Source organism: Vitis vinifera, chromosome 16 (genome assembly GCF_030704535.1).
Source record: "Vitis vinifera cultivar Pinot Noir 40024 chromosome 16, ASM3070453v1".
NCBI lineage: Eukaryota > Viridiplantae > Streptophyta > Magnoliopsida > Vitales > Vitaceae > Vitis > Vitis vinifera.
This window is the reverse complement of record NC_081820.1, coordinates 912615-940441: the sequence shown is the minus strand read 5'-3', so window position 1 is coordinate 940441 and position 27827 is coordinate 912615. Positions and strand designations below refer to the sequence as shown.

The window sequence follows — 27827 nt, the reverse complement described above, 5'->3', positions numbered from 1 at the left end:
AAGTGCTTAGATCTATATATTCCTAATTAAACTGAAGTAGGTCCTCTGTTTGAAGTTTTGTTGACAATGAAACTCGTTTTCAATTTTGTTTTTAAACAGGCAGCTGATATATCCATTTTAGCATCATGGTACAGTGACCAAGGAAACTACAACAAGCCTGTGGTTGTGATTATAGATGATATGGAGCGATGCTGTGGGTCTGTATTATCAGATTTCATCCTTATGTTGAGGTATTAAACTCATATTTTCATTCTATCCCCTTCTGAAACCAGCGCCTAATGCACTAAGGTACACTAGACGTATACAACAAGCGCCTAAGGCCCAACTAAAAAATAGAGAACACACACAAAAGAAAAAAAAAGAAGGGACATTCCCTCGGTTAGTTAGAATCCAACAAATCAACAAAATCATTCAAAGGATTAAGCCTTCTTCTATCTACAACTTCACCCACGGGAAGAGATTACTAAGGAACAAGTTTTTTAGAATATGGTTTGACTGCTGCTCATTCTCAAACAACTTTTGATTCTTTTCTTTCCAAATTTTTCAAAAAATTCATGAAGGAGTGGCTCTCCAAATTTTCTTACGTTTTTTTCCCACTAAGGATCCATGTCACCCTAGAAGAGTCTCTACTATGGTAGATAGCACCCAAGAAAGGCCAAACAAAGAGAAGAGCAATTGCTAAATGGCCCTTGTCTTGGCATAGTGAAGGAGAATGCGGTTAATGAATTCTTATTTGACTTTACATGGAAAGCATCTATTGACTAATGATTTGGAGTCGATATTTTCCCCAACAAGCTTCCCATGTGAAGAAACTTGCTTTAGATGGAACTCATGGATTCCAAATGACACTTGTTAGAAAAGGAATTGAACTTCCTAGCTCTAAGGCAACATATAGACTTAACAAAAAAAGTATCATTCCTTGAATCTATCCACACTACCTTGTCCTTTATTTATTTACCATCTTATCTTGTAGTCTGGAGAAGAATTACTCTAGATTGTCCAATTTTCAATTATTTAAATGTTTAGGAAAACAATGGTTTCAATGATACTTTTCACCTGTTTGGTTCCACATATTTGCCACCTGAGCCTTATTTGATAAGGCTAAGGCATACAAAAAAGAGGAAAAAACACACAAAGGGTCATCTCTACACCATTAATCCTTCCAGAATTTTACCTTCCTCCTAATCCTCACACAAAAGAGGTTCTTTTAATAAAGGTGTTCCAATCCTTCTTGATAGCTTTTCATAACCTAACATTATACCCATCTCTCACATCACAATATCATTACCCTCATTTCTCCCCAGAATTTTAACTTATAACATGCCACTAGAAAGCTCATCTTTTAGATGTCTAAACAACTAGAAACTTGGAGAGAATTATTTGAGTGAAAAATGGTATTTCATTGATTATGAGAATGATATACACGTACACTACTTATAGGCTATACAAGGCACTAAAAAAAGGAACAGAATAATTATACAACCAACTTTTCTAATTTATAAAGTTGACTAGGCCTGTATTTCAACATAAAATACCGCTAGGTATAGCTAAGTAATCCTTAGAGATCAACAATAAATCTTGGCTGAATATTCTCTTTTCCAATAATCCCTAAAGATCAACAATAAATCTCAGTCGAATATTCTCCTTTCCTATAATCCCTAAAGATCCAACAATAAATCTCAGCCGAATATTCTCCTTTCCAACACTCTCCCTCAAGCTAGTTTGAAGATATCTTCCATAGCCAACTTACTTGTCAATTTCTCAAATTGTTTCTTGGACCGTCGCTTTGTAAGAACATCTGCAATCTTGGATAGTCCCCTTGTTTCTTGTATACGACCTATATACTCTTGCGTATTTTTGTGCATTTATTAATACAATCTCTTACTTATAAAAAAAAAATCTACAATCTGTTCATAGGTTGGTATATAAGTCATATAAATCTATCTGTTCTCTATTTTGTCCTTGATGAAGTGCTTGTCTAATTCAACATGCTTAGTTTTGTCATGAAGAATGGGATTATGTCCTATTGAGATTACTGCTTTGTTATCACAGTATGCCTTTATCGGAGAGGGACTTGAGACTTTCAGTTTGTCTAAGATTCTCTTAACCCACAATATCTCACAAATTCCATGGGCAACTGATCTAAATTCTACTTTAGCACTGCTTCTAGCCATCACATTTTGTTTTTTATTATGCCAAGTAACAAGGTTTCCTCCAACAAAAGTACAGTGGTCAGAGGTTGACCTTTTATCAGTTATACTCCTAACTTAGTCTGCTTCTGTATATACTTCAATTTGTAAGTGACTGTGCTTTTCAAGCAGTAAGCCCTTTCTTGGTGATCTCTTTAAGTACTTTAGGATTTTATACACTGCCTTGAAGTGTGTTGGATCTGGTAAGTGCATAAATTGGCTTACCATGCTCATTGCAAAAGCTATATTTGGGCAGGCATGTGAAAAATAAATCAGTCTACCAACCAGCCTATGAAATTGTTCCCTATTCTTCACATCTTCAGGTTTAGCATATTAGAGCTTCAAATTAGGTTCAGTTGGTGTCTCTGCTGCCTTGCAATTGAGTAGACTTGTCTCTTCATGAAGATCCAACACATATTTTCGTTGAGAAACACAATGCCCTTTTTAGACTTGGCAAACTCCATTCCAAGAAAATACTTTAAGGTTCCCAAGTCTCCTTGATTTCAAAGTCATTAGCTGGAACTTTCTTAAGTCTTTTGAGCTCAACATTTTTTTGATAGGTAAATAAAAATATATTAAATTGTGGAGTTGGGCCAAATTGTATGTAGGTGAGGAGGCGTTCTCCCTTATAGGCTTCCTAGAGTGGATAGCTTCCACTTAAAGGGAGGTGATTCTTTTTGTCTTTGTTTTTTTGAGGCCTTAGCTGCCTTGTATACTTCCTGTATGCTTTGCGGCGATTTGCCTTTTTAATGCATATCCTTTACTTATCAAAAAAAAAAATATATATATATATATATATATTAAAAGCGCTTGCAAAAGGGTGCATTGGAGTACACATGAAGTATACAAGGAAATGCCAAGAGGCAAGCAAGAGGGGAAAGAAGCAAAAAACCTACCACCCTACACAAGAAAGTCAACCCCTTAAAACCAACCCCTACCTAGAAACCTAATACAACAAAACAAATAAAACAACTTCCCTCACAAGACAACTGTAGAACCCCTGCTATTCCTTTCTTTTCCTTTGAAGGAGCATAGAGAGCTGTTGTAGCTAACAACGCACTCAAGTTTTCTTAATTCCCTTTCAAGATGGGAAGCTGAAAGATAATTCCTCTTTTTGCTTGAGATCTTAAGCCTACACCTTTTTCTTTCCTCCAAATTTTTCAGAAGGTAGCTAATTTCCTTCTCGAACCTCGCAACTGGCATCCCCATAAAGTTGCTGAAATGAACAAACTTACTGGGAAGGCAAACAAGATCCTTTCTCTCTAAGTTGCCAACAGGCTTCGGGGCCTTAGAGGATCACAACCCATCAGCCCTAATTGCCAACTCCTTACTTGAAGAGTTCTTTGAATCGTTTCCCGCAACCTCCAATAGAAGGCTATCTTGTAGTAACATTCGAAGTAGCCTCCTAGAATCTGGAATCCCCAAGCTAGGAGAGTTAGGAAACCTATTCGAAGCGGCCGCCCAAAGAAAGAGGCTCATTTTCCAACCCAACCCCCCCCCCCCCCCATATTGCCTGCAGCACTAGGCCCCATCACTCTAGTTGTACTCCACTTCCTTCATTCCTGCTTCTCCCCTACTCCTGTAGCCTTTGACCAACTTAAAGTTGTTTCTCCCTCTTTTTGAGAAATGCTGCCAAAATTCTTCAACATGGCGCCACTTGTAGGAGGCACAAGCTGCCTTTCCTCTCCCATTCTTTCATAGGCGCGTGGACCACCCTCCATATCTTCCTTGTCCTCCTAACCACAAGGCCCAGTGCAGCTACTGCTCGAAGCATCCATAGAAACCCTAGGTAGAGCTTGTCACCACAACTGAACGAAGAAACTCAAGCTCCCCACATCTACTTGCAGAGATTCGGGCAAGACTCTTTTGTTATACTTGACCAAAATCCTCGCCCATTGAAGATGAGACAAGAGCGCAATGTCCTCATCCACTGCGACAAAGCCCTCACAACGGTCCCTTAATTTTTTAAACACCTCTTGACCCCATAGGTGCAACGCAAGTCCCAACACTCTCACCCAAAGTTCCTTAAGAGACCCCTCTTTACGAAGACACCCTACCTCAGGATGCCATCTTTCTAGGTGCAGAAAATTCTCCTTGAACCTTCTTGCCTCTCTAATGAGCAGTCTTTCTGCCTCAGAGCTTTCATCAAAGTAAAACAAAAGCAAAGCTCCCCCAAAAGCTGAAATCTTCACCCCTCATTTCAATGACCAGAGACTCGTCACAAAGTTTTTCAACCAAGAAAAATCAAGAAGTTGATCTGGCGGCTCCTCAAACCAACCTACCAAACATTTCCTCAACTTTTCCTCCCTGCAACTCACCTCACGGTCCAACTAAAAACAAACGACATCTCCCACCGCCCTTAGATCCTTGCTAACCAAAGAACCCAACAACAATCCCTTCGGGATACTCTTCACCTCAATAGAGGAACCTAAGTCCTTAACCTCTGAAGAGGGAATGATGCCTAAAGAACGAAGCTTCTCAGCTAGGACAACCCATCCCCCAAGATGACCCCTCCTTTAAGGGAAGATTAGTGAAAACCTTTTCGCCTCCTCTGTCACAACAACACAAAACAAAAACCTCCTTGCCTCATTCGAACGCCTCTTCAACTTGAACTTTCTCCCACCCTCCTCCCAAGACTTGTGTCACCTTGCCAAGACTTCATCTCTACAGTAAATTTCCCTTTCCAAAAGACATCGAAATCTCAGATTCCCGAACCTAATCTAAGATGAAAAGCCTCTCTCTCATCACCTATTAATATTATATCATCGACATAAACAATGAAAATAACAATCTTTCCTTCTTTTGAGTGCTTATAGAATATAGTGTGATCTACTTGACTTTGTGTATATCAGTGGCCCTTTACAGCTTTCCCAAATTGCTCAAACCATGCTCTGGAAGATTGTTTAAGGCCATACAGGGGTTTTTTAGTCTACACACTTTCCTTTCACCAAGATGTTTTTCAAAGCCCAATGGTTGGCTCATAAAGATGTCATCTTCCAAATCCCCATTTAAGAATGTGTTTTTAACATCTAGCTGGTAAAAGGGCTAGTCAAGACTAATGGCGAAGGATAGCAAGACACAGATTGAATTAATCTTTCCGATTGGAGCAAAACTCTAATGGTAATCAATACCATGTGTTTGTGTAAATACTTTTGCCACTAAACGCGCCTTGTACCTTTCTACACTTCCATCAACCCTACACTTAACCAAAAACACCCATTTGCATCCTATCATTTACTTCTCCCTTAGTAAGTTAACTATCTCCCAAATCTCATTTTTTTTTCCAAAGCATTCATCTTTTCCAAAACTGTTAATTTCCAATCTGGATTATCTAAGGCTTCTTGAATGGTTCTTGGGATTAAAGCTTTATGAGACTTAGAAAACTTGTAGTAAGACACATATTTAGTAATGGAATGTTTTGTACAGGTTCAAACTCCCTTTCTAAGTGCTATAGGTACATCAAGATTAAAAACAATAGGGGTGGAATTTGACAAAGAAGGATTAGAGTTATGTAGAGTAGTAGATGGACCATCGCTTGGAGACAATGGTTAGTCTTGTGCTAGAGTTGTAGGCAGGTCTACATTTTTTTGATGAGTACCCCTTCTAGTATAAACATGGAGCTATAAGGTAGGATTAATGTGATCTTGTTTTAGTATTTCTCTTTCTGTTTAGAAGTCATCAAAGTTTGGCAATGGTAGGGTAGTTTTTTCCTCTTTTTCATTATTGTGACTACTAATTTCATGACTATTAGAGGTGGAAGGATCAAGAATAGGTACGAGAAAGAAGGTATTAGGCAAAAGAATAGTTGTTTCCTAAAGCTGAGCTTCATTATTCTTTATCTCCTTTTGAAGATAGTTTTGTCCAAAGTAAGACTGACTTTCCACAAATGAGACATCCTTATGATTTTTTTTTTGTTTGAGGATTATAACACTCATATCCCCTTTTATTTGGTGTATAATCAATAAACACACATTTTTCTGCCATAGGACCAAGTTTGGATCGAAGCCTACTAGGCATGTGAACAAACACAGTGCACCCAAAAATTTTCAAGGGTAAGTAAAAAAAAAGGTTGACATTCAGGGAAGAACTTTTTGAAACACTCTAATGGTGTTCTATATTTTAAAAACACGAGTAGGCATTCTATTAAGATGCCGTCAAAATAGCATGTCCCCATAAATATTTTGGTACATGCATTGAAAACATAATGGCACGTGCAACTTCAAGTAAATATTTGTTTTTTTCTCTCGGCAATACAATTTTGTTGGGAGTATCACTACAAGTAGATTGATGTTGAATCCCTTTTTTCTGTAAAAAATTTCCTAAAACTTGATTGAAATACTCAGTTTCATTATTAGAACCAAGTATTCTTATTTTTGTTTGAATTTGGTTTTCCACTATAGTATAAAAATTTTGAACAAATCTTTCAGATTTATCATTCATCAAGTATACTCAACATAGCTGGGTGTGATCATTTATGAAAGTTACAAACCATTTTTCTCCAGAAGATGTGGTAATTTTTGAAGGACCCCCAACGTCATTATGAATCAAGTAAATTGGTTTTGAGGCACAATATGGTTTTAAACTGTAAGTAGTATGATGACTCTTTGATAAATGACAACTTTCACATTGAAAGGATGAACAATCCACATTTTAAAATAAAACGGGAAATAGATGCTTCAAATACGAAAAACTAGGATGCCCTAGTCTAAGATGACAAATCATTATTTGTTCACAAATAGAGAGAACTAATACTAGTACTAAAGTCTTGAGCTTGTTTATCAAGAAGAAAGTAGTCATCAACATAGTAGAAACCATTCACCATTCTATCACTGCCAATCGTCATCCTTGTGCTTAGGTCCTGAAATTCACAATAAGAATAAAAAAGATTAGAATCTTTAGAGATTTGACTCACAGATAAGAGATTACATGCAAGATTAGGAACAAAAGATAATTTTTAGGATGATTTTTTCAAAAATTTTGATAAAACCTTTTCCTCTAATAGATGAAAATTTTCCATTTGCAATTCCAACTTTTTTTATCACTAGAACAAAGCGAATAAGAATGAAATACATGAAAGAGATTTGTCCTGTGATCAGAAGCACTTGAATTAATGATCCAAAGTGTAGGACTAGAATGACAAGAGAACGCGTTAGAGTTGCTACTTGTTTGAGCCAGAGAAACATTAGGAATACTATATTGTGGATTGCTTCAGAAGATGATCCATCTACTCTTTACTGAAGGGATCAACATCAGCCTCATTTGCACGAACATATCGGTCTTCAAGCTTGCTACTCTTCCAGTTGGTTGGTTTACCATGAATCTTCCAGCATGTCTCACGTGTATGGTAGGGTTTGTTGCAAAAATCACACCATATGTGAGGTTTGTCCTTAGCTCTTCGCTGGTTATTAAAAGTTCTATTTGCATTTGCATTAACAACAACTAGGGCAAAATTTTCAATCGATGCCCTAACCCCCTTTTTCCTGAGCATAACACTATGATCACTTTCCTCTCTTCAAACTTTAGCAAATACCTTTCCAAGTGAAGGAAGACCATGATCAATGACCTTGCCTTTTGCTTCATCAAATTTTACATTTAGGCCGATGAGAAATTTGTAGATTCGATCGTTTTCCATTGTCTTCTTGTGATGATTGCAATCATCTGAAGATTTCCATTCATAGTCATTGAAAATATCTAGATCTTGCCACAACCTTTTCAAAATATTGAAGTATTTGGTGATGTTGTCTCCCTTTTGTCAAATTTCTCCAAGTTGTAGTTGCAATTCGTACACTTGGGATTGATTGCCGAGGTCAAAATACATCTGGTGACTATTATCCTAGAGTTTCTTGGTAGTTGGATGACACATAGTTAGAGGTGATGTCATCCATGGAATTAACAAGTTAGGCCATAACCATGGAATTTTCTGCGTCCCAAATGGCATAAGTCATATCCTTCAAATTAGGCGTATTTGTATCACCAGTCAAGTACCCAATCTTTCATTTTCCTCAAATGTATACACACTAATTGAGACCAGTGCAAAAAATTGTCTCCATTGAGGTTTATACTGTATAGTAGTTATTTGAAGAGAGTGTGTATCAGAATTGAGACCATAGTTTTCAGTAGGCTTAGAAGGAGGAGGAGTGAATTCAGATGAGACTTCATAGTTCATACATCGTGAGAGACTAAGATTTCCACTTGAGAGGAGAAAACAAAATGTGGAGTTTACTGAGGAATAAGTCTTGGTAATTTTTTCCAAATCCAAGAAAGAGTCAGAAATAAAGTTCCTACTCTAATACCATCTAAACAACAAGAAACTAGGAGGGAATTGTTTGAGTGAAAAATGGTATTTCATTGATTATGAGAATGATATACATGTACACTACTTATAGGTTATACAAAACACTAAAAAAAGAAACGAAATAATAAAGAAGGAATAGAATAATTATACAACCAATTTTCTTAATTTACAAGAGTTGACTAGGCCTACCTCGAGATCAATAACAAATCTTAGCCGAATATTCTCCTTTCCAATAATCCTTAAAGATCAGTAATAAATCTCAACTGAATATTCTCCTTTCCAACAAGATGCGTATCTTCAACACCACATACATAAAAGAGCATTATTAAGAGAAAAAGGGGATCTAATGCTTAAATGTCCTCCCCTCTCTCCCCCATTTTTTTTTCAAGCAGACAATGAACTACTTTACTAAATAAAGTTTTTACTCCAAAGCCCCATCTCCTCAAAGGAAATTTCTTTGAATCTTCTGAAACCTTAGTTTGACTTTCTTGAGAATATTAAACAATGACATAAAATATGGATAATGTGGTTCAGGTCAAAATGAGCCCCCCTCCTTTAGAGATATATTATCATTTTTCATATGGTTTTTTGTGAAATTGTTCTTCCACCCCATCCCAAATCCCTATTGATTTAAAAGGAGCACCCAATAGAATCCCTAGATAGGTGGATAGAAGCTCTTCGACTATATATCCCAGTTCATAGGTCTATTCCTTTGCATAATTTATTTATTTTTCCCAATTAGAACTCCTTTGCATCATTCGTCCTTCTAATTAGAATCCCTTATGTAAGTGGTAAAGGGTTGGAGTGGGTTTATGGGAGGTTCCAAGTTCAATTCACAATGGGGACAAGGAAAATGACAAAAAGAAAAAAAAAATACCTATAAAAAAAAAAATAAAAACACCTTTTTAATTGGAATCAACTCGCTCTTTTCTAAGTTAATTTTTAGATCCAATTGTGACTTCAAACCACGCTCTTAACTATCTTAAATGGGCTGTTTGATCTTGAGAAGCTTTGCAAACAACAAGGTTATCATTTGCAAACAAGAAATAGGACACTTCCTTCCCCTTGCCACGTCTCCCCCTCACCCTAAATCCTAATAGATAACCTCCCTCCTTGGCCCTCTTTAGAAAACAAATAGGGGCCTCCATTGCTATTACAAAAAAATAGGGAGAAATGAGATCTGCTTAGCTCAAGCCCTTGTAGCTTTGAAAAACGCTAGAAAGGGTGTCATTAACAAGCACAAAAATGAGAAAACTTTGTAGAAGATATGTACCATTCAATGCATTGTATCCATTTATGATCAAAATTCATCTTTTTAAGAATTGATAGAGACATGATCATATGTATTTTCAATGTCTACCTTGCACACAACACAAGTGTCACTTTTCAACATAGAATCTATGGCCTCATTAGCTATAAGCACCACATCCAGAATTTGCCTTCGCTTTATGAGAGCGTGACTTGGAAACCACTTTTCTAGTTACATTCTTCCGTCTTTTTGCCAATACTTTAGCAAGAACCTTATATGGACCACCCACCAAGTTAATAGGCTTTTTGGTTCTTAATGCTATTCATAGTAGGTTTACTTGTGACCAGTTGCTCCTATCAATAATGTCTTTGTATATACCATCACACTCACTCAAAAGATGACATGTGAATCTGTATCCATGTCCTGTATGAAGGAGCTAATAGCTCATAAAATCACTAATAGTTTAAAATGAATTGTCTACTATTATAGGGAAACAACACTTTGGGACAGCGGAAGGTTTGTTTCGGAATGAAACAGAAAAACACTCCAGAAAAAACATAAAGATCACAATAGGATTTGAAAATTAGGGAATAATTCTGAAAAATTATATTGAACTCCTCTCTAACAATTACAATAAGCCTTTAAATAATGTTTGTGATGCAAAAATAAAGGAAATAACTAGAATAGGAAACTAATGATGGACCTAAAATAGAAACTAATGATGTAGGAAACTAATGATGAACCTAAAATAGAAACTAATGGTATAGGAAACTAATGATGACCTTAAAATAGAAACTAATGATGAACTAAAAATAGAAACTAATGATGATTCTGTGCTACATCACACTTCGAATGAAAGCTTTCAAGGGAAACAAACTAGAATCAGCCTCGATTTTTTTTCCAATATGCTACTTTGAAATGGAGTTTACAAAGGGCTAAGTTTTTCTTATCATTTCTTAATTCACTCTTTCATTTGTCTATCTTAAGAATGGTTATTCTTTTTTTGACAGGTCCTATCTTAGAATTTAAGGTCTGCAAAAGAATTAATTAGATAATGAAAAGCTTCAGTTGGGTGTGTAGGTGCCAGCCTTGATGTAACTAGGGCTCCATAGCTACTTTCATTTACTGATTCCTTGAGCAGTATTGAATCTTGGCAATAATACTTCTATGATTCTATCTGAGACTTTTGGATTTTTTCACTCTCATCCTAGTCCCTAATGTGAACTCTGATCAAGCCGAAAAGAAATATTTGTCCAATCTTTTAGCGGCTGGTCACTCTTCTACAGACTATTAGTGAGAGTATGGCCATGGATACTATTTATGCATTTGTTTTATAGATTTAGAAAATTAAGCAAACAAAAATTAGCTTGGCTATAATTGATCTCTTTATTTATAATACTTAATGTCCTATCAAAGAAAAAAAAATGTTATACTCTGTATTTAACTTTTGTATGAATTTATGATTTTGTATTTTCATTTAGTTTCAAAGTGCTTACCTTTTTTTTTTAATCAGTGAATGGGCGGTCAAGGTTCCAGTCATTTTAATAATGGGAGTTGCAACGACTCTTGATGCCCCAAGAAATATACTTCCTTCAAATGTGCTCCAACACTTGCACGTTTCCAAATTCCTCTTGGGATCTCCATCTGAGAGAATGGATGCAATTGTTGAGGCTGTTCTTGTGAGACTGTGTTCTGGGTTTTGTGTTGGCTACAAGGTGGCTGCTTTTATGAGAAACTACTTTTTAAGGCAAGATGGAACATTAACCTCTTTTATTAGAGCTTTGAAGGTTGGTGACTCAATGCTATGGATTTATTACTGCCACTTCTTCTTGTTGTCTTTTCCATCTGACAATTCCCATCATGTGTTTGTCTAGTCAGCATGATTAACAAGGCCAAACGCAATTCTATATCCTCCTAGTACTTTCTCAAACTTGAGCAAGTTGAAGCATGGTTAAATCTGTTTAGAGGAGTTAGTTCATTGATGTAGTTCTAGCATAAAGTTTATTGAGGGAGGGAATGTTGCTGCATTAATTTTGTTGTTTGCTGAAATGGCTGCTAAGAGAGGAGGCAGATGTTGGTTTGCAGTAGAATCAAAGTCTTATGAAATCACGGCGGAGGTGACTGGGGAGAGACCTAAGGGTATCATTGTGGAAAGAAGCAAAGGATATACCTCATGGATCAGATTTGGAAGCATCAGTTTATGTTGCTTATTGGAAGGAGTGGAGGCTTGTTGCAGGGGAGTGTTGATGCTAGGCCATGTTAAAAGTTGGGAAGATGGAGGAAGAAGGTATAAGTTGGAGATCCGTGAAAACAAGGCTGGTAGGTATATTTTATGCTCTGTGGTTGACTTGGAATCAAAGAGATTTTGTTTAGTGTTTCCAGAAGGAAAAAGTGTTTTGGGAGGATGGGTATTGTTGGCCGAAAAACTTCGTTTTCTTGGAGTTGGGTCTCGGGAGGAGTCCAAGGGAACTGCTGCATTTTATGGGACAGGGTGTTCAGATGGGGAATATGTGAGGAAAGCCAAAAAATCCTATGTTGAAGCCGTGAAAACAAGAGGGAAGAAGTTTGGGGAGGCAGTGTGGCTTCAACTAGGGGAGGAAGAAGTGTCAAATGAAAGGAAATTCCTGGGACGATGTCTGGTGGGAAGATGGGGACAATCCTCAATGTTGGACCCAGATATGCAAGCTTTCGAAAGTTGGGGGAGATCTGTGTGGAATACTAAAGGAGGGGTGAAGTTTTCGAGGTTGGGAGGCCCTCTGTTGTTAATAGAGTTTGAGACTAAAGAGGAGGCAGAAAAGGTGTTGTTAAGAGGACATCGGTGGTTTAAGGAATCATTCTTGAGCTTGGAAAGGTGGGACCCAAAGGTGGGGTGTTCTATTAATGGCGAGAGGGATAAGAGTGTCTGGGTGAGAGTTATGGGAATGCCGTTGCATTTTTGGAGTCAGGAGATACTCAGAAAAATCGGTGACTGTTGCGGGGGGTTCCTCGCAGTGGATGAAGACACTGCAAATTTTAAGGAATTAAAATGGGCCAGACTATTAGTGAGATCGGAAGGCTTAGAGTGGCCGAACTCACTGCAAGTGGCAGTCGGGTCGGTCTGTTATTCTCTACAACTATGGTGGGAGGTGAAACCAGGGCTGACGGCAGTGGTTCCGGCGACCAGAAACGAGATGGGCAACGAGCGAGAGGTTAGGGATGAAGGAGAAGGAGATTCACGCGCTGGTTTCAAAAAGGCCAATGTACGGACGCATGGAGAACCTGCAAAAGTGGACGTGCCGTGTGAAAATGATGAAGGGGGATGCAGCAAGGCAGCTGCGTTCTCTGAAGCGCTGTCGGAAAAGGTAGCAGATGGAGTCGGGTCCACAGCCAGCCAGCACATAACGTGGGGGAAGAATACTATTTGCGGGCCTGGGAAATCCCTCGTGTTGGGCCGGCAAATGATGGTGGACTTGGGGCGAAGGCCCAAGGAGAAAGGCCAAGTGACTGAAGGCCAAATAGAATTAATGAAAATGGGCCGGCCCAAGTCTCCATCTTATAAAGACTCTGAGGTGGAGATGGATCGATCCAGAGAAGCTAGGGCTCCCGTCGGGGGATTGGGCGTCAGTGGAGAACTTGAGGGGGAGATGGTAGGAGCTCAGATGGGGTCGCGTTCACCGGCCGTCAATCTTACAGTGTTCACCAACGAAGCCTTGATGGAGGAAGCGTCCAGGTACTCAGACCAATCTCCTTGTTCTCTGTCTTCTTTGGGGAAGCGGGATATTTCTCTTTCTTCTACTCCTTCTGGTCGAAATGGGGAAAGTGTAGCCAGGACTGGGGTCATCATTCAGAGCAGTAGCTCTGTTGAAGCTGGGGGTGCAGTTATGGGTCCGTTAAGGATGATATGGGCGGATGGAAGGGAGGCCGAGGTATTGGACAGTGCGGGTAGGGAAGTAGGGGCTTTCGGAGAGAAAACAGAGGGGGATACGAATAGGACCATCCATGAGGATATGGAGGAGAGGGAAGAAGAGGAGGAACCTTGTTGGCAATCTAGTAGTCTGGCTAAGTTTAGCCGCTATATTGGAATGCCGACGGAGGGATTTGAAGGGGAAATTTTGTTTTTACTGAAAAGAATGAAAGAAAGGAAGATTCAGAAAGGACAAATGGATGGCAGAAAAAGCAAAAAATTGAAGTCGTCCAAATTTGAAAGAGAATTGAGGAAATTGGAATGGACAGTGAACTATATTGGAGAAGGAGGAGGAGAAGAAGGGGTAAACACGTGCAGGTCTAAATGAAGTTCCGGATGCTCACTTGGAATGTAAGAGGGGCCAATAATTGTGACAAGAGGAAGGTTATAAAAGCTTTGATAAAGAAGCATAAGGTGGACCTGGTTTGCCTTCAGGAAACTAAGATACAAGAAATGTCAAAGGGTATTATTTGCAGCCTAGGGGTGGGAAGATATCTTGACTGGGGGGCAGTGGACTCAAGAGGGGCAGCTGGTGGTATAGTGGTGTTTTGGGACAACAGAGTATTGGAATTGGTTGATATTCATAAAGGTGGGTGTTCCATTTCATGTATTTTTAAGAACAGCGAGGACGGATTCATGTGGATGTTTACAGGGGTATATGGCCCAATTCTGAGGAGAGAAAGGGAGAGTTTTTGGGAGGAGTTGGGGGCCATTAAAGGGCTCTGGAATGGGCCATGGTGTGCTGCAGGGGATTTTAATGCCATCCTGAGTCCAGAAGAGCGCAACAGGGGGGGGAGACTGAATTCGAACATGAGAAGGTTCGTAGAAATCATTGAAGACTTAGAGTTAAAGGACGTGCCTTTAGTCGGGGGTCCCTTTACTTGGAGTGGAGGGGTGAACAATCAGTCCTTCTCAAGGCTGGATAGGTTCTTAATTAATGAGGGCTGGGACAACCACTTTGGTGACGTGCGGCAGTGTGTCCTTCCAAGGCCAGTCTCTGATCATTTTCCGGTTCTGCTGGATGTAGGGGGTGGGAGAAGAGGCCCTTCCCCTTTTAGATTTGAAAACATGTGGTTGAAAGTGGAAGGTGTTAAGGAGCTTATGAAGTCTTGGTGGGAGGGGGGTAGATTCAATGGATCAGCAAGCTTTATTTTGGCTGAAAAAATAAAAGTTCTGAAGGCTAAGCTAAAGGAGTGGAATAGAGACACATTCGGCAGGATTGAGCTCAGAAAAAATGCGGCGTTGGAGCAGGTGCAGTTTTGGGATGCAAAGGAGAAAATGAGCAGACTGAACTTGGAAGAGCTGGAAGCTAGGAAAGAAGCGAGGGAAGATTATAAAAAATGGGTGTTACTTGAAGAAATCAGTTGGAGGCAAAAATCTAGGGAAGTGTGGCTGAAAGAGGGGGACAGAAATACGGGTTATTTCCACAAAATGGCTAATGCTCATAGGAGGAGGAATAATGTGGACAGAATCAAGATTAATGGAGCTTGGTGCTTAGAGGAGAATGAAATTAGGGAAGGGATTGGCAATGCTTTTAAGTTGCTGCTGTCCAGTTCGGGGGACTGGCGTCCTTCCATATCCGGGCTGCAGTTAGAGACTCTGGATCAGTTGGATGCTAGTACTTTGGAGAGCCCGTTCACGGAAGAGGAGGTGTACAATGCTTTGTTGAGTTGCAATGGGGATAAAGCTCCGGGACCAGATGGACTTTCTATGGCTTTTTGGCAGTTTGCTTGGGATTTTGTGAAGGAGGATGTGTTGTGTTTTTTCAAGGAATTCTATGAAAATGGAAAATTTGTTAAGAGCCTAAATGCAACTTTTTTGGTCTTAATTCCAAAAAAAGTGGGAGCAGAAGATTTGGGGGATTTTAGGCCCATAAGCCTGGTGGGAAGCTTATATAAGTGGTTGGCCAAGGTCCTAGCCAATAGGCTAAAAAAGGTGGTTGGAAAGGTGATCTCCAAGGCCCAAGGGGCGTTTGTGGAAGGGAGACAAATCCTAGACGCAGTGTTGATAGCTAATGAAGCCATTGATTCGACTCTGAAAAATAATGAGAGTGCCATCTTGTGTAAATTGGACATAGCGAAGGCCTATGATAATGTGGACTGGACTTTTATTCTCACAGTTATGCAGAAAATGGGTTTTGGGGATAAATGGATTAGGTGGATAAAATGGTGCATCTCCACTGCAAGTTTTTCTGTATTGGTAAATGGAACCCCTACAGGCTTTTTCCAAAGCTCAAAGGGATTGAGGCAGGGTGATCCCCTTTCCCCTTATCTTTTTGTTATAGCAATGGAGGTTTTTAGTGCTTTCCTCCAAAGGGCTGTAGAGGGAGGTTATTTATCGGGGTGTAGGGTAAAGGGGAGAAGTGAAGAAGGGGTCCTTATATCCCATTTGTTGTTCGCCGATGATACTCTGGTGTTCTGTAAGCCGTCTCAAGACCATTTGACTTATCTTAGTTGGCTACTTATGTGGTTTGAGGCCGCTTCGGGATTGAGAATAAATTTGGATAAAAGTGAACTCATCCCTGTAGGAAGGGTAGAGAATATGGATGACCTTGCTTGGGAGTTTGGTTGCAAAGTGGGTAGCTTGCCGTCCACATATTTGGGGATGCCTTTGGGGGCTTCTTTCAAATCAACATCAGTTTGGGATGGAGTGGAAGAACGCTTCCGTAAAAGGCTAGGAATGTGGAAGAGACAATATTTATCCAAGGGAGGGAGGACGACTTTAATTCGAAGCACGTTATCGAATTTACCAATCTATCTTATGTCTTTGTTGTGGTTACCGAGTGTAGTCAGACGGAGACTAGAAAAGATTCAAAGGGACTTCCTTTGGGGTGGGGGTAATTTGGAGCGAAAGCCTCATCTAGTAAGATGGGAGGTGGTGTGCTTAAGTAAGAAGAAAGGGGGCTTAGGGGTAAAAAACCTATCTATTCTCAACAAGGCTCTTCTTGCTAAATGGAATTGGCGGTTTGCTAATGAGAGAGAAGCCTTATGGAATCAAGTGATTAGAGGGAAATATGGAGAAGAGAGAGGGGGTTGGGCCTCTCGGGAAGTGAGAGAGGCTCATGGCTTGGGGTTGTGGAAAGGGATAAGGATGGATTGGGAATTAGTGAGCAATAGGATGATCTTCATTGTTGGTAATGGTAGGAGGGTGAGGTTCTGGAGAGATAAATGGTGTGGGGACTATCCTTTGTGTTCGTCTTTCCCGTCTCTATTTGCTTTGACTGTTGATAAGGAAGAAAGTGTGGCAGATGTTTGGGATTCCTTGGCGGAGGGGGGATGGGGGGGTTGGAATCCATGCTTTTTAAGAGCTTTCAATGATTGGGAGATAGAGGAAGCATCAAGTTTTATGGAGCAGTTACATCGTAGTAGAGTTATTGAGGTTGTGGAGGACAGGGTATCATGGACTGAAACTAAGAGTGGTAATTTCTCGGTTAAATCTCTATACTTGGCCATGGAAGCGGGGGGGTCGGCTCGGTTTCCTTCTAGCCTTATTTGGAATGCGAATGTGCAGCCCAAGATCAGTTTTTTTGTATGGGAGGCTACGTGGGGCAAAGCACTAACCTTGGACAAGGTGCAGAAAAGAGGATGGGCTTTGGCAAATAGATGTTTTTTGTGTCTTGAGAATGAGGAGACCATAGATCATCTTCTTCTTCATTGCTCAAGAACAAAGGTTTTATGGGATCTTCTTTTTACTGTTTTTGGGGTATCTTGGGTGTTGCCTTATTCTGTTAAGGAAACCCTTCTAAGCTGGCATGGATCTTTTGTGGGCAAAAAGCGTAAGAAGGTGTGGAGAGCGGCTCCTTTGCACATTTTTTGGACGGTTTGGAAGGCGAGGAATCGGTTGGCCTTCAAGGATGATACGTTGTCAATTCAAAGATTGAAATACTCTTTTATTTTTTCTCTTTGGGCTGAAACAAAATTGTTCATAGTTGATTGCCCTCTAACTATAGCTAATTTTATTGATTGGATGGGCTCTAATTAGGGGTGTATGTTGGGGCTTTTTGTTTCTTTTAGTATTCTCTTGAAGGAGGGTGTATAGGTTTGTATTTCTTGAGCTGCCTTCTTGGTGTCTCTTTTTAATAGAATCTCTTTTACCTATCAAAAAAAAAAAAAAAAACAAGGCATTTGATAAATCAACTTATTGACTTAGCTTCATATAAGTTATTAAGTAGATTAAACATATTTGATAAAATAACTTAATATTGCAATTTAAAGTTAAAAATGACTTTTTCTAAAAGCATAATTTAACTTAAAGTCATTTTTAAGTTATTAAGTGTTAAGTATTAAGTTTTATCGAATGTCCTTTAAGCCTGGCTGATGTGATGTTTTAACAAGTGGTTTCAGATTGCATGTGTCGAACATTTCTCCTCAGAGCCTCTAAGTTTCATGCTCAAGGCGTTATTTGTTGAGGAAAACAGTCAGGTGAGATTTCCTCATTCTCACTTGTAAATGTTTGAATATTGAAACTTCCTGGTCTAGTTGTCCCAACCCTTGTTTGCTTTTACATTATTTCAGATTTATTTATTTATTTTTTATAATCTTTTTATTTTTTTTTCTTCACAAAATTATATCACAAATCAAGTGGTGGGCATTTTAACCACAATAGGTTCATCAGTCCTGGAGTGGGGAATACCTAGTTTTTATTTGTTTTGTTTCTCTAGTGGAGAAACTTGCAGTAGACCTTATTTTTGTTTCTTGATAATCTCAAGAAATCAGCATTAGTTACTTAGTCGGCATACAATCTCTTGACTTATGATGTTGAATGGCAAATAGTTCAAGATTGAATAATGGCAGCTAATTTAGTATGCTTTTCTTATTCCTGGTTTTGAATTTTTTTAAGATGCATATTACACTACTAATTTGTTTTCTTTTCATTTATTTTTTTTTCTTTTTTTGCTTTGAAGATTGTTATTCTTTTACTAGCTTGAAATTTTCTTCATGAATCACTACATCCCTTGCAAAGATCATAAGCTTGACTTCTCTTTATTTTCTTTCTTCTCCAAATTATCTTAACTGTTGCAGGGGTTTTGGAGTGAAGAACATGCACTCTTTCCAGAAGAAATGTTAAAATACGCTTTTGATCTTCCATCTTGTAGGAGGTATTCCAAATATTTCACAAATTAACAGTAGTTACCTTTCTAAAAATGTTCTACATGCTATATTTATTAGACAGATGATGTGCTGACTTAGGTTGCCAACTATGTGATAAGGAATAACACGGAAGAACGGACTGGTGAAAACTTGGCTCATGATTTGTCAGAACTGAAGAGATTGCAAAAGTGCTGGAGCACTACAGTTCTGGTAAGACCTCAAATTCTTGTGTTTTCATGCATGCTATGTAGCTTAGGCATGAACATGACATGACATGGATGACCCCACAGCTAGTTAAAAGAAAGGAAAAAAAACAATATTAAAAGGAAGGAGAGGGCATGTAAACACACTCTTTTATATAATTGTATTATGTATGAAAGATATTTAAGTTTGGTTAGTTATCTAAATATTTCATTTTTGATTAGGAACTGAATATATTGATTTCATTGAATGGTAAATACAAAGGAGTATGAAAAATCCTTCCAAGATGTATAATTGTTGATAAAAAAGTAGAGATGTATACTAAACAAAAGCTAAAATTATTTGCACAACCTATAAGCGGACGAACCAATGTACACATACTACAACCAAACTCTACATACTCAAGGAAGGAACAAAACCTCTAACTAAGAAGCCAAGTGTTTTGCTCCTTGCTTAGCTAATTGGTTTGTGGCTTGATTAGCTAAATGAGGAACCTAATAGAAGGAGCACTCCAACTCACTAACAACATTAATAATTTTTCTAAGCCAACTATCGAACTTCCATGAACCTCTTTCCTTATTAGACACTAAGAGTGACAACAACATAATCTTCTTCTACATTTAGGTTGGAATTGGAAAGGCATAAAACTTTAGCTTGCGACAGACCCTCCAGAAAAGCTAGTATCTTTGCCTCAATAGGTGAACCCATTTCAGCAGGTTTAGAGTAATCTAGTAGCATCGTTCCCCAGTGAAGGGAATCTATTATCTGAAACTCATCTTTAAACTATTTGGGGTAATCTCAGTCCTTATGTTCAACTTATATAGGTCTTTGTTAGACATTAATGTTAACCAGAAGCATTAGGGGAAGGCTGGCTTTTGCTGTGGGTTGTTTATATTTGTTATTGGCACTTTTAGTATTCAGGCCCCCTTAGGCTGCATTCTTAAGTGTGCTTGGTTTCTGGTATCTAGTGGTCAGGAAAGTGTTTAGGTGTTCAAGGGGTCGTCCCGGGAGCCTATGTGTTATTAGCGTGTAGGATCACCTTGATTCAATCTTGCCTAGCCCATATCTTCACCTACTATCCTTCCATATTTAAAATCCTTGTTAAAGTCATTTCTAAGATTAAGAAAATTAGATGCTTGTATGATGGAAAACCTCGGGGAAAGGTATAGAGACTAATTTTTTTTTTGATAGGTAAAAAAAAGGCTTGCATTAGAAACACCTAAAAGCAGCGAAAGCAGTACACACGAAGTATACAAATAACGCCCCAAAAAGTGAAGTATAGAGACTATGTCATTGGGTGGATTTGGGTTTTTCATTGAAGTTGGCAGGGGTTTGTGGCTCTTGGTGGCTCTTCAATAAAATAGAGCTTTCATTGGTAAGTGGTTGTGGGCTTGTGGCATTTCCCAAAGAGCATGACTTGTAATGGCATACGGTGGTAAGATGCCAACTTTATGTTGAAAAGCCTACACTGATATCCTTTTAGAAGTAATTTTCTATGGGCATCATCTTTTCTTTTTCTTTTTTTGCATCGCTTCATTCTTAGAACCTTAGGTGGGTTGACCAATGTTTTGCTATCTACAGCCTTGCCTGTATGCCTCTTGAGGAATAGAAACTTTTATTTTTAGAATATTCTTTGTCTTTCTCTAAATCATATTTGGGACTTTGCATTTGGGAGCAATTTAATCGCATGCAAGATTGATGGCATGCCTTTCCTTTTTCTTTTTACTGGATCATGTATCGTTAACATAATATCTTCCCCCAATCAAGTTTTTTTGTTTGGAAGTTTGAGGCTCCTTAAAAAATGTGGTCCTTTGCTTGTTTAGTGCTTAACAAGAAGCTGAAAACTTGTAACATTTTCCAGATTGAACCTACTAAGTACAAAAATATTAGCACTAAGAGATGTATCTTATGTATGGGGTGCTGGGTGAAAGTGAACCACCGTTTTCTTCATTGCTCTATTGCTGTTGAATTGTGGAAGAGGTTGCTCTCCTAACCTGGGGTTTATTGGGCCGCATTGAGGGTCATTCCAAATTTGATTTATTTTTTTCGAAGTTTAAGGTGGGAGTCTCAGGAGTAGTCTTTTTTTTTTGATAGGCAAAAGCAGAAGCTATATTAAAGAAGGCCAAAAGGCCGCACCGCATACAAAAGGTATACTAAGCAGCCCCAAGGCCACAGGAACAACAAAAAGAAACCCCTCACCAACCCTTAAGGGACCGCTATCCACTCCAAGAAGCCTAGAAGTGAAGAGGACTCCTCTCCCCTATACAGCTTAGCCCAACTCCACAAATTACATACAAAATAGTTCTTTAGAACCTGAATAGCCAAAAAACCCCCTCTAAAAGCTAACCTATTTCTTTCCTTCCACACCGTCCAAAAAATACAAAGCGGAATGGACTTCCATATTTTCTTCCTTTTTTTACCCACAAAAGAACCCTGCCAACAAAACAATGCCTCTTTGACCCTCTCTGGAAACACCCACTGGACCCCGAATAAGGCAAAGACGATTTCCCAAAGGCTCCTAATCACTGTACAGTGTAAAAGAATGTGATTTACATTTTCCTCCTCACAACCACACAAAAAGCAACAATTTGGAAGCTGCCACCCACGCACTTGCAGCCTATCCAATGTGAGAATTTTTTCCCAAGTAGCCTCCCACGCAAAGAAAGCCACTTTTGAAGGGACCATGTCCACCCAAATATTTTTTCCGGGAAAAACAAGAGTATTAGGGGCTGCCACCAGATTATAAGCCCCCCGGATCCGAAAACTATCAGAACCTCCCCCTTTCCAAAGCACTGAGTCCTCCTCAGGGGTTACTCTGATGTCCCTTAGCAGAAACAGCAGCTCCTCAATCAGACCCAGCTCCCAGTCATTAGAGTCTCTACCCAACCTGAGATTCCACCCTCCTTGGCCAAGCCTTGGGTCCCACACCTCATCCACCACTGCATTTCTGCATGCAGCCAAGGCGAAAATCTGAGGAAACACTTGGGACAGCGCTTCATTACCACACCAATGATCAGTCCAAAACCTAACCTTATTCCCCCTCCCCACCTTGAACTTCATATTGTTCCAACACCAGCCCATTTCCTTTAAAATTTCCTTCCAAACTCCCACACCAAAAGGCCCCCGGGCTTCCTTTGATTTCCAGCCCCCACCCTCCAACCCATGCTTCACCCCAATGACCTTCTTCCACAAGACATCCTTCTCTACAGCAAAACGCCAAATCCACTTGCCCAATAAGGCCTTGTTCAACAGCCCCATCCTCCTTATGCCAAGGCCCCCCTTATCCTTTTGCGTACACACCACCTTCCAATTGACTAAATGGATTTTCCTACCCGTGTTACCCCCTCCCCAAAGAAAATCTCTTTGAAGTTTCTCCAGCCTTTTAACCACAGACTTGGGCATTCTAAAGATGGACATTTGATAGATAGGAATGCTAGCTAGGGTACTTTTTATCAGGGTGATTCTCCCGCCCTTTGACAAGTATTGTCTTTTCCAGCGGGCGAGTCTTCTCCTCAATCTTTCCTCCACCCCATCCCACATGGGCAAGGCCTTGTGCCGAGCCCCAAGAGGCAGCCCCAAATATTTAACCGGGAAGCTTCCAATTCTGCAGCCTAACTCCACCGCCATTTCCTCAACATTATCAATCTCCCCTACTGGTATCAGCTCACTCTTGGCCAGATTAATCCTTAACCCAGAAGCCGCTTCGAACCACGCCAAGATCCATCCAAGATGTGTTAATTGATCCTTGCTGGCCTCGCAGAAGATAATAGTGTCGTCTGCAAAGAGCAAATGAGACACCATTATCTCTTCCCCCCCTCTGCCTCTAAGCCTACAGCCAGAGATGTAGTTCCCCTGCACTGCCCGCCTGATGAGTGCACTCAGCACTTCCATGCCCAAGATGAAAAGATAAGGAGAAATTGGGTCTCCTTGACGCAAACCCTTAGAGCTGGGAAAGAACCCTGCTGGAGCCCCGTTAATAAGGACGGAAAATTTTGCCGTTGAAAAACACCACCACATCCAATCCATCCAACGTGATCCAAAGCCCATCTTACTCAAGACCTTCATAAGGAAGCTCCAGCTGATGCTGTCATAGGCTTTCTCAATATCCAGCTTACACACCAGCCCCTTTTCTTTCCTCTTTTGCCAATAATCAACCACCTCATTAGCTATAAGAGAGGCATCTATAATTTGTCTCCCCCTTACAAACGCATTCTGATCAACCGAGACCACCTTGTCTAACACCAATTTCAGCCTATTGGCCAACACTTTAGCCATAAGCTTGTACAGCCCCCCTAACAGGCTGATAGGCCGAAACTCCCCTAAATCCTCAGCCCCGCCTTTTTTTGGGATGATGACCAAGAAGGTGGCGTTCAGGCTTTTTGCGAAAGACTTCTGATCATATAATTCCTTGAACAGCTCAAGTATCTCTTCCTTAGCAAAATCCCAACAAGCTTGCCAAAAGGCCACAGTGAACCCATCCGGGCCTGGGGCCTTATCGCCATTCATCTCCATCAGAGCAGCGAAAATTTCTTCTTCAGTAAAGGGGACCTCCAAAGCTTCAGCTTCACTGTGATCAAGACTTTTAAGATGCAACCCCCCTAGGTCAGCTCTCCACCCTGGTTCTTCCCTTAGTTGCTGCTGAAAAGCCTTGACAATCCCCTCCCTCACCTCCTGCTCCTCCACCAATTCCTCCCCATTTATTATAATTCTATCCAAAAATTTATTTCTCCAATGGGCACTAGCCATCTTGTGGAAAAACCCAGTGTTCTTATCCCCTTCTCTAAGCCACAGCTCCCGAGACATTTGTCTCCAATGGGCTTCTTCTAAAAGAACCCACTTCTTGAAGTTCTCCTTGGCCTCGTTTTTCATATCCACTTCCCTTTCTGACAGGTCCCTGCCACTTTCCACCCTGTCCCAAAACTCAATTTGCCGAAGGGCTAAACCTTTATTCACTTCCACTCTACCAAAAACGTCCCTGTTCCAGACTTTAATTTTCTCCTTCATCACCTTCATTTTAGCAGCCAGTTTAAAACTAGCCCTGCCTACTCTTTCCCCACCTTGCCACCATTCCCGAAGGAGCTCCTTAAACCCCTCCACCTTGAGCCACATATTTTCGAACCTGAATGGAGAGGGCCCCCGGCTCATCCCTCCCCCCTTCAACAAGATAGGGAAGTGATCAGAGGTAGGCCTAGGGAGCCTACACTGAACAGCCCCCCTGAAGATATCTAACCATCCCTGGGATACCAGGAATCGATCCAATCTCGCCCAAGTCTGATTATTCCTTCCTCCACTCCAAGAATACACACCCCCCTGCAAGGGGAGATCGATGAGGGCAAGGTCATCCACAACTTGAGCAAACCTACGCATTGCTCCACTAAGGCTACCCTGCCTGCTCCGATCCCTTTGGGATAGAGTAACATTGAAGTCCCCCCCTATGCACCAAGGCTCATCCCAAATACCCCTTATTGCACCTAATTCCTCCCATAACAACTCCCTCTCCTTTCTATTACACGGGCCATAAACACCAGTAAAAACCCAGACCACATCATTTTCCACAGTCTTCAACTTACACGATATAGAATAAATACCCACCTCCAACTCCAAAAGCTCCAGAGATCTCTTATCCCAGCAAACCAATATACCACCCGCTGAGCCTTGGGCTCCCATAGCCCCCCAATCAAGGAACCTTCCAGATCCGATGCTCCTCACCACCCCCTCAGTCATATTCTGAATTTTCGTCTCCTAAATGCAAACTAAATCCGCCCTTTGACTCCTAATCATAGCCTTGATCACTTTCCTTTTAGAGCTATCGTTAGCTCCCCGCACGTTCCAACTCACCAGCTTTAACTTCATAAATCATCTGGAGACTGGCCCCCTCTTCCTTGAACAATGCCTTTCTGCTTCCTTCCCCCATCATAGTTAATGGTACACTCAAGCCTCTTCAGCTCCCTCTCAAATTTCGAATTTTCTAATAGAGACTTGCGGTGCACTTTTTCCCTTCTTTCTCTAATTTTGACCATAAAATCCAATATTTCCTTTTCTAAGCCCGCTGTAGGGAACCCCAAGAACTGGCTGAACCTTGCCAGCTCACTCTCTTCCCAACTGGCCTCCCTCCAGTCCCTAATTTCTGGAACCGTCTCTCCAACAAGGCAAAGGTCCTGTCCACAAGCTCCCAACGCACCATTATTGTCTTCCCCCATCTCCCAGCGATCCATGGGTTTCATTGCTGCAAACGTCCTTTCACCCATTCTCCGGTCCAAAATTACCCTCTGGGAAGCATCCAGACCCACCCCAGAACGGTCGTAACACTCCCCCAGTGGAGTCCGACCAGAAAAATAAGAATAAGAAGGGGGAGAAGGAGGAACACACACCAACGGACCATAGTAATTAGGGGCAGTCCCATACCTCAAGGCTTCCTCCATTAAGGCGTCATCTGTCATCGAGTTCTTCACCACCCTTTGCTCCTCATTCGAAGGCCTCCACAGCCCATTCTTCACCGTTAGACACGACCAAGGCTGTTCAAGGCCCCCCTCAGAGCTTTGGCCTACCCCATTACTGAACCGAGCCCCCCTCACATGGGCCTCATCCTTATTACAAACCTGAGGCGAGCCCCGGCCTTGACTCCCCAACCCATCCCCTCCTATCGACTTCTTCTTCGCAGTCTGCCCAGCGTCAGAAGGCAACCCAATATGGATCAGCCCAGAATCGCAAGGAAGAGCCGAATCCGAGACTTCATGAGGCCCAACGGCCCACTGCTTCGCCAACCCACACAACTCATGGGGCCCATCCGACACCAGATCCGAGTCCGTACCCGCAGTCAGACCCATCCCCGAAGACTGGCCCCTCGTCCCATCATCAGTCTGCAACCGGACCTCGAGGCTTGAGCCTCCTACCAACCCCCTCACTCGCCCCCCCGCGCGTGCATAGCCTTCACCCCCGTCCTCGCCATCTGAGACCAGAATGCCTTTGCCCTTTTCCTCCCTTACCTTTCTCACAGTCGGTCTAAGTTCCCACCATAGGGAAAGCACATAACGGTGGTCCTCGGTTCGAATTTCCATTTCATTGGGGAGCCTCTCCTGCTTAATCTTCACCAAGATCCTCGCCCACTGCAGGTCTTCCAACATCTCCGTCTGGTGATCGACATCGATGAAGCCCCCGCAAGCATCCCCTATTCTCTTAAGGGTATCCCGCTCCCACATCGAGACAGGCAAACCCAGAACCTGCACCCAAGCCTCGCTCCTCTTGTTACCTTCCTGCAAACACCCACACTCGGGCCTCCATTTCTGCAAATTGAGAGGAGACCCCAGGCACGAGAAACCCCCAATTTTTAGGGCTTTCTCTGCTTCGGCCAAAATCCCAAATTCTAAAAGGGCTTTGCCCCTTTCCATTTTCGCAATTCCTAAGTTGCCCTTCAAACACCAAAGTTTCGCCAATTTTGTCCCCCAGTCTCTCAGATCTTCCCCTACCTCAAAGCTGGTGTCCCAGCTCCCCACCAAACAATGAGCCATCTTCCCCATACTCCGACTCAGATCCCTCTTACCTAGCTCCACCCTCGCCACTGCTATCGCTTTCTCCTCAGAATACACCACTGCTTCCGCGTAGGATTTCCCCATCGATGACCTCAGGGGCGTCACACCTTTTGCTTGTAGCCTCGTTTCCCTGTCGTAACACCCCAACCGGCGTAGCAACCCCGCCATTAACACCCAACCATTTTTAGAGCCATTTCCCTTCGGGATAAAGATACTAAACCTTTTATTTCCCATATCTGTTACCCCTAACCTGATAAACAACCCCCCCTTGTTCTGGCTACGCACCATAAGAAAGGACCTCCCACTATCCTTCCACTGCTTTTCCCAAATTCCGGTTCCTGCATTCCCAATACAAGCCTCCAACCCATCAATGAAGCTTCCGATGCTATTTGGACCCAACCTGACCCACGAGGAGATTCCCCCTTTCCTTTCTACAATCAACACTTGTTCCTTACCTTTCTGCTCCCGTACCTCCACATCGAACCATTTCGATTCCACTCCAAAGCCTCCTTTCTTGGCCCTGCTCCTAACCCCCACGAAGCCTTCACCTTCTTCGTCGCCCTCATGCCCATCTGGCACTCGCCGCTCCCCTCGCTCCCTTCCGTCGCTTTCGCCCTCTCTCACACTAACCCTCTCTCTCGCTCTCTCACCCATCTTTTTTCATATGATTTTTAAATAAAAAACACTTTCTAATTCCTATTTCATGTCAACAAACAATAAATGAAACACAAACAATCAAAATATGCGGATCATGGCCATGCAAATGAGTTCTCCCATAAATAAGCTATTACAGTGTAACTGCAAGGTTGTGGCAATTTGACTGTACCAAATAGGAATTTTTCTGAGCAATGCTATTTGGTGGAGGAAGTCGTGAAACCTGCTTTGTGGCTTCGTCTCAGGAGTAGTCTTGTGGCTCTATGTTGTGCTTCTGACCTTTTGCATTATTTAGTTTAAGAGGAATATCAGGATCCTAGAGGACAAGAGAAGGGTGATTAGTGATACATGAGATACCTGTCTTCTCTTTAGGTCTCTGTTACTAAAGAGTTCTCTAGGATTGCTATAAGCATTATTCTGATAAAAAAAAATGTTATTAGCATTCTCCTTCTGGATTGAAGATCAAGTTGAGTATTGCATTGTAGGAAAAACCCAATCTTGTGTGAACCTAAATTTTAGTAGGTATTTCACTGGCCAACCTGAGGCTTACAAGTATTGGTGGTTTATTAAAAAACTATAGGGGTAGGATTAACAAAGATTTCTTAGGAGACCCGGACCAAAAATCAACAAATTGATAGTTTGGCTAAGAGGGGATCATTCTCTTCTGTCAAGTCTGT

General features: G+C 41.1%; 1 protein-coding gene across 5 annotated transcripts in view; it reads left to right on the top strand.

The window, feature by feature from the left end:
• Positions 1-27827, top strand: part of LOC100245976 (origin of replication complex subunit 3) — a 52636-nt gene that overhangs the window by 4263 nt on the left and 20546 nt on the right. For all 5 annotated transcript variants that reach the window (XR_009464500.1, XR_009464501.1, XM_059733823.1 and 2 more), the window contains 5 exons: positions 100-230; positions 11247-11520; positions 18020-18097; positions 18698-18774; positions 18886-18976. Coding sequence is in view for 3 of the 5 variants with exons in the window: in XM_059733823.1 (XP_059589806.1) it covers positions 100-230; positions 11247-11520; positions 18020-18097; positions 18698-18774; positions 18886-18976 (651 nt within the window). In the remaining 2 variants the exon portion in view is untranslated. The remainder of the gene's footprint in view (positions 1-99; positions 231-11246; positions 11521-18019; positions 18098-18697; positions 18775-18885; positions 18977-27827) is intronic.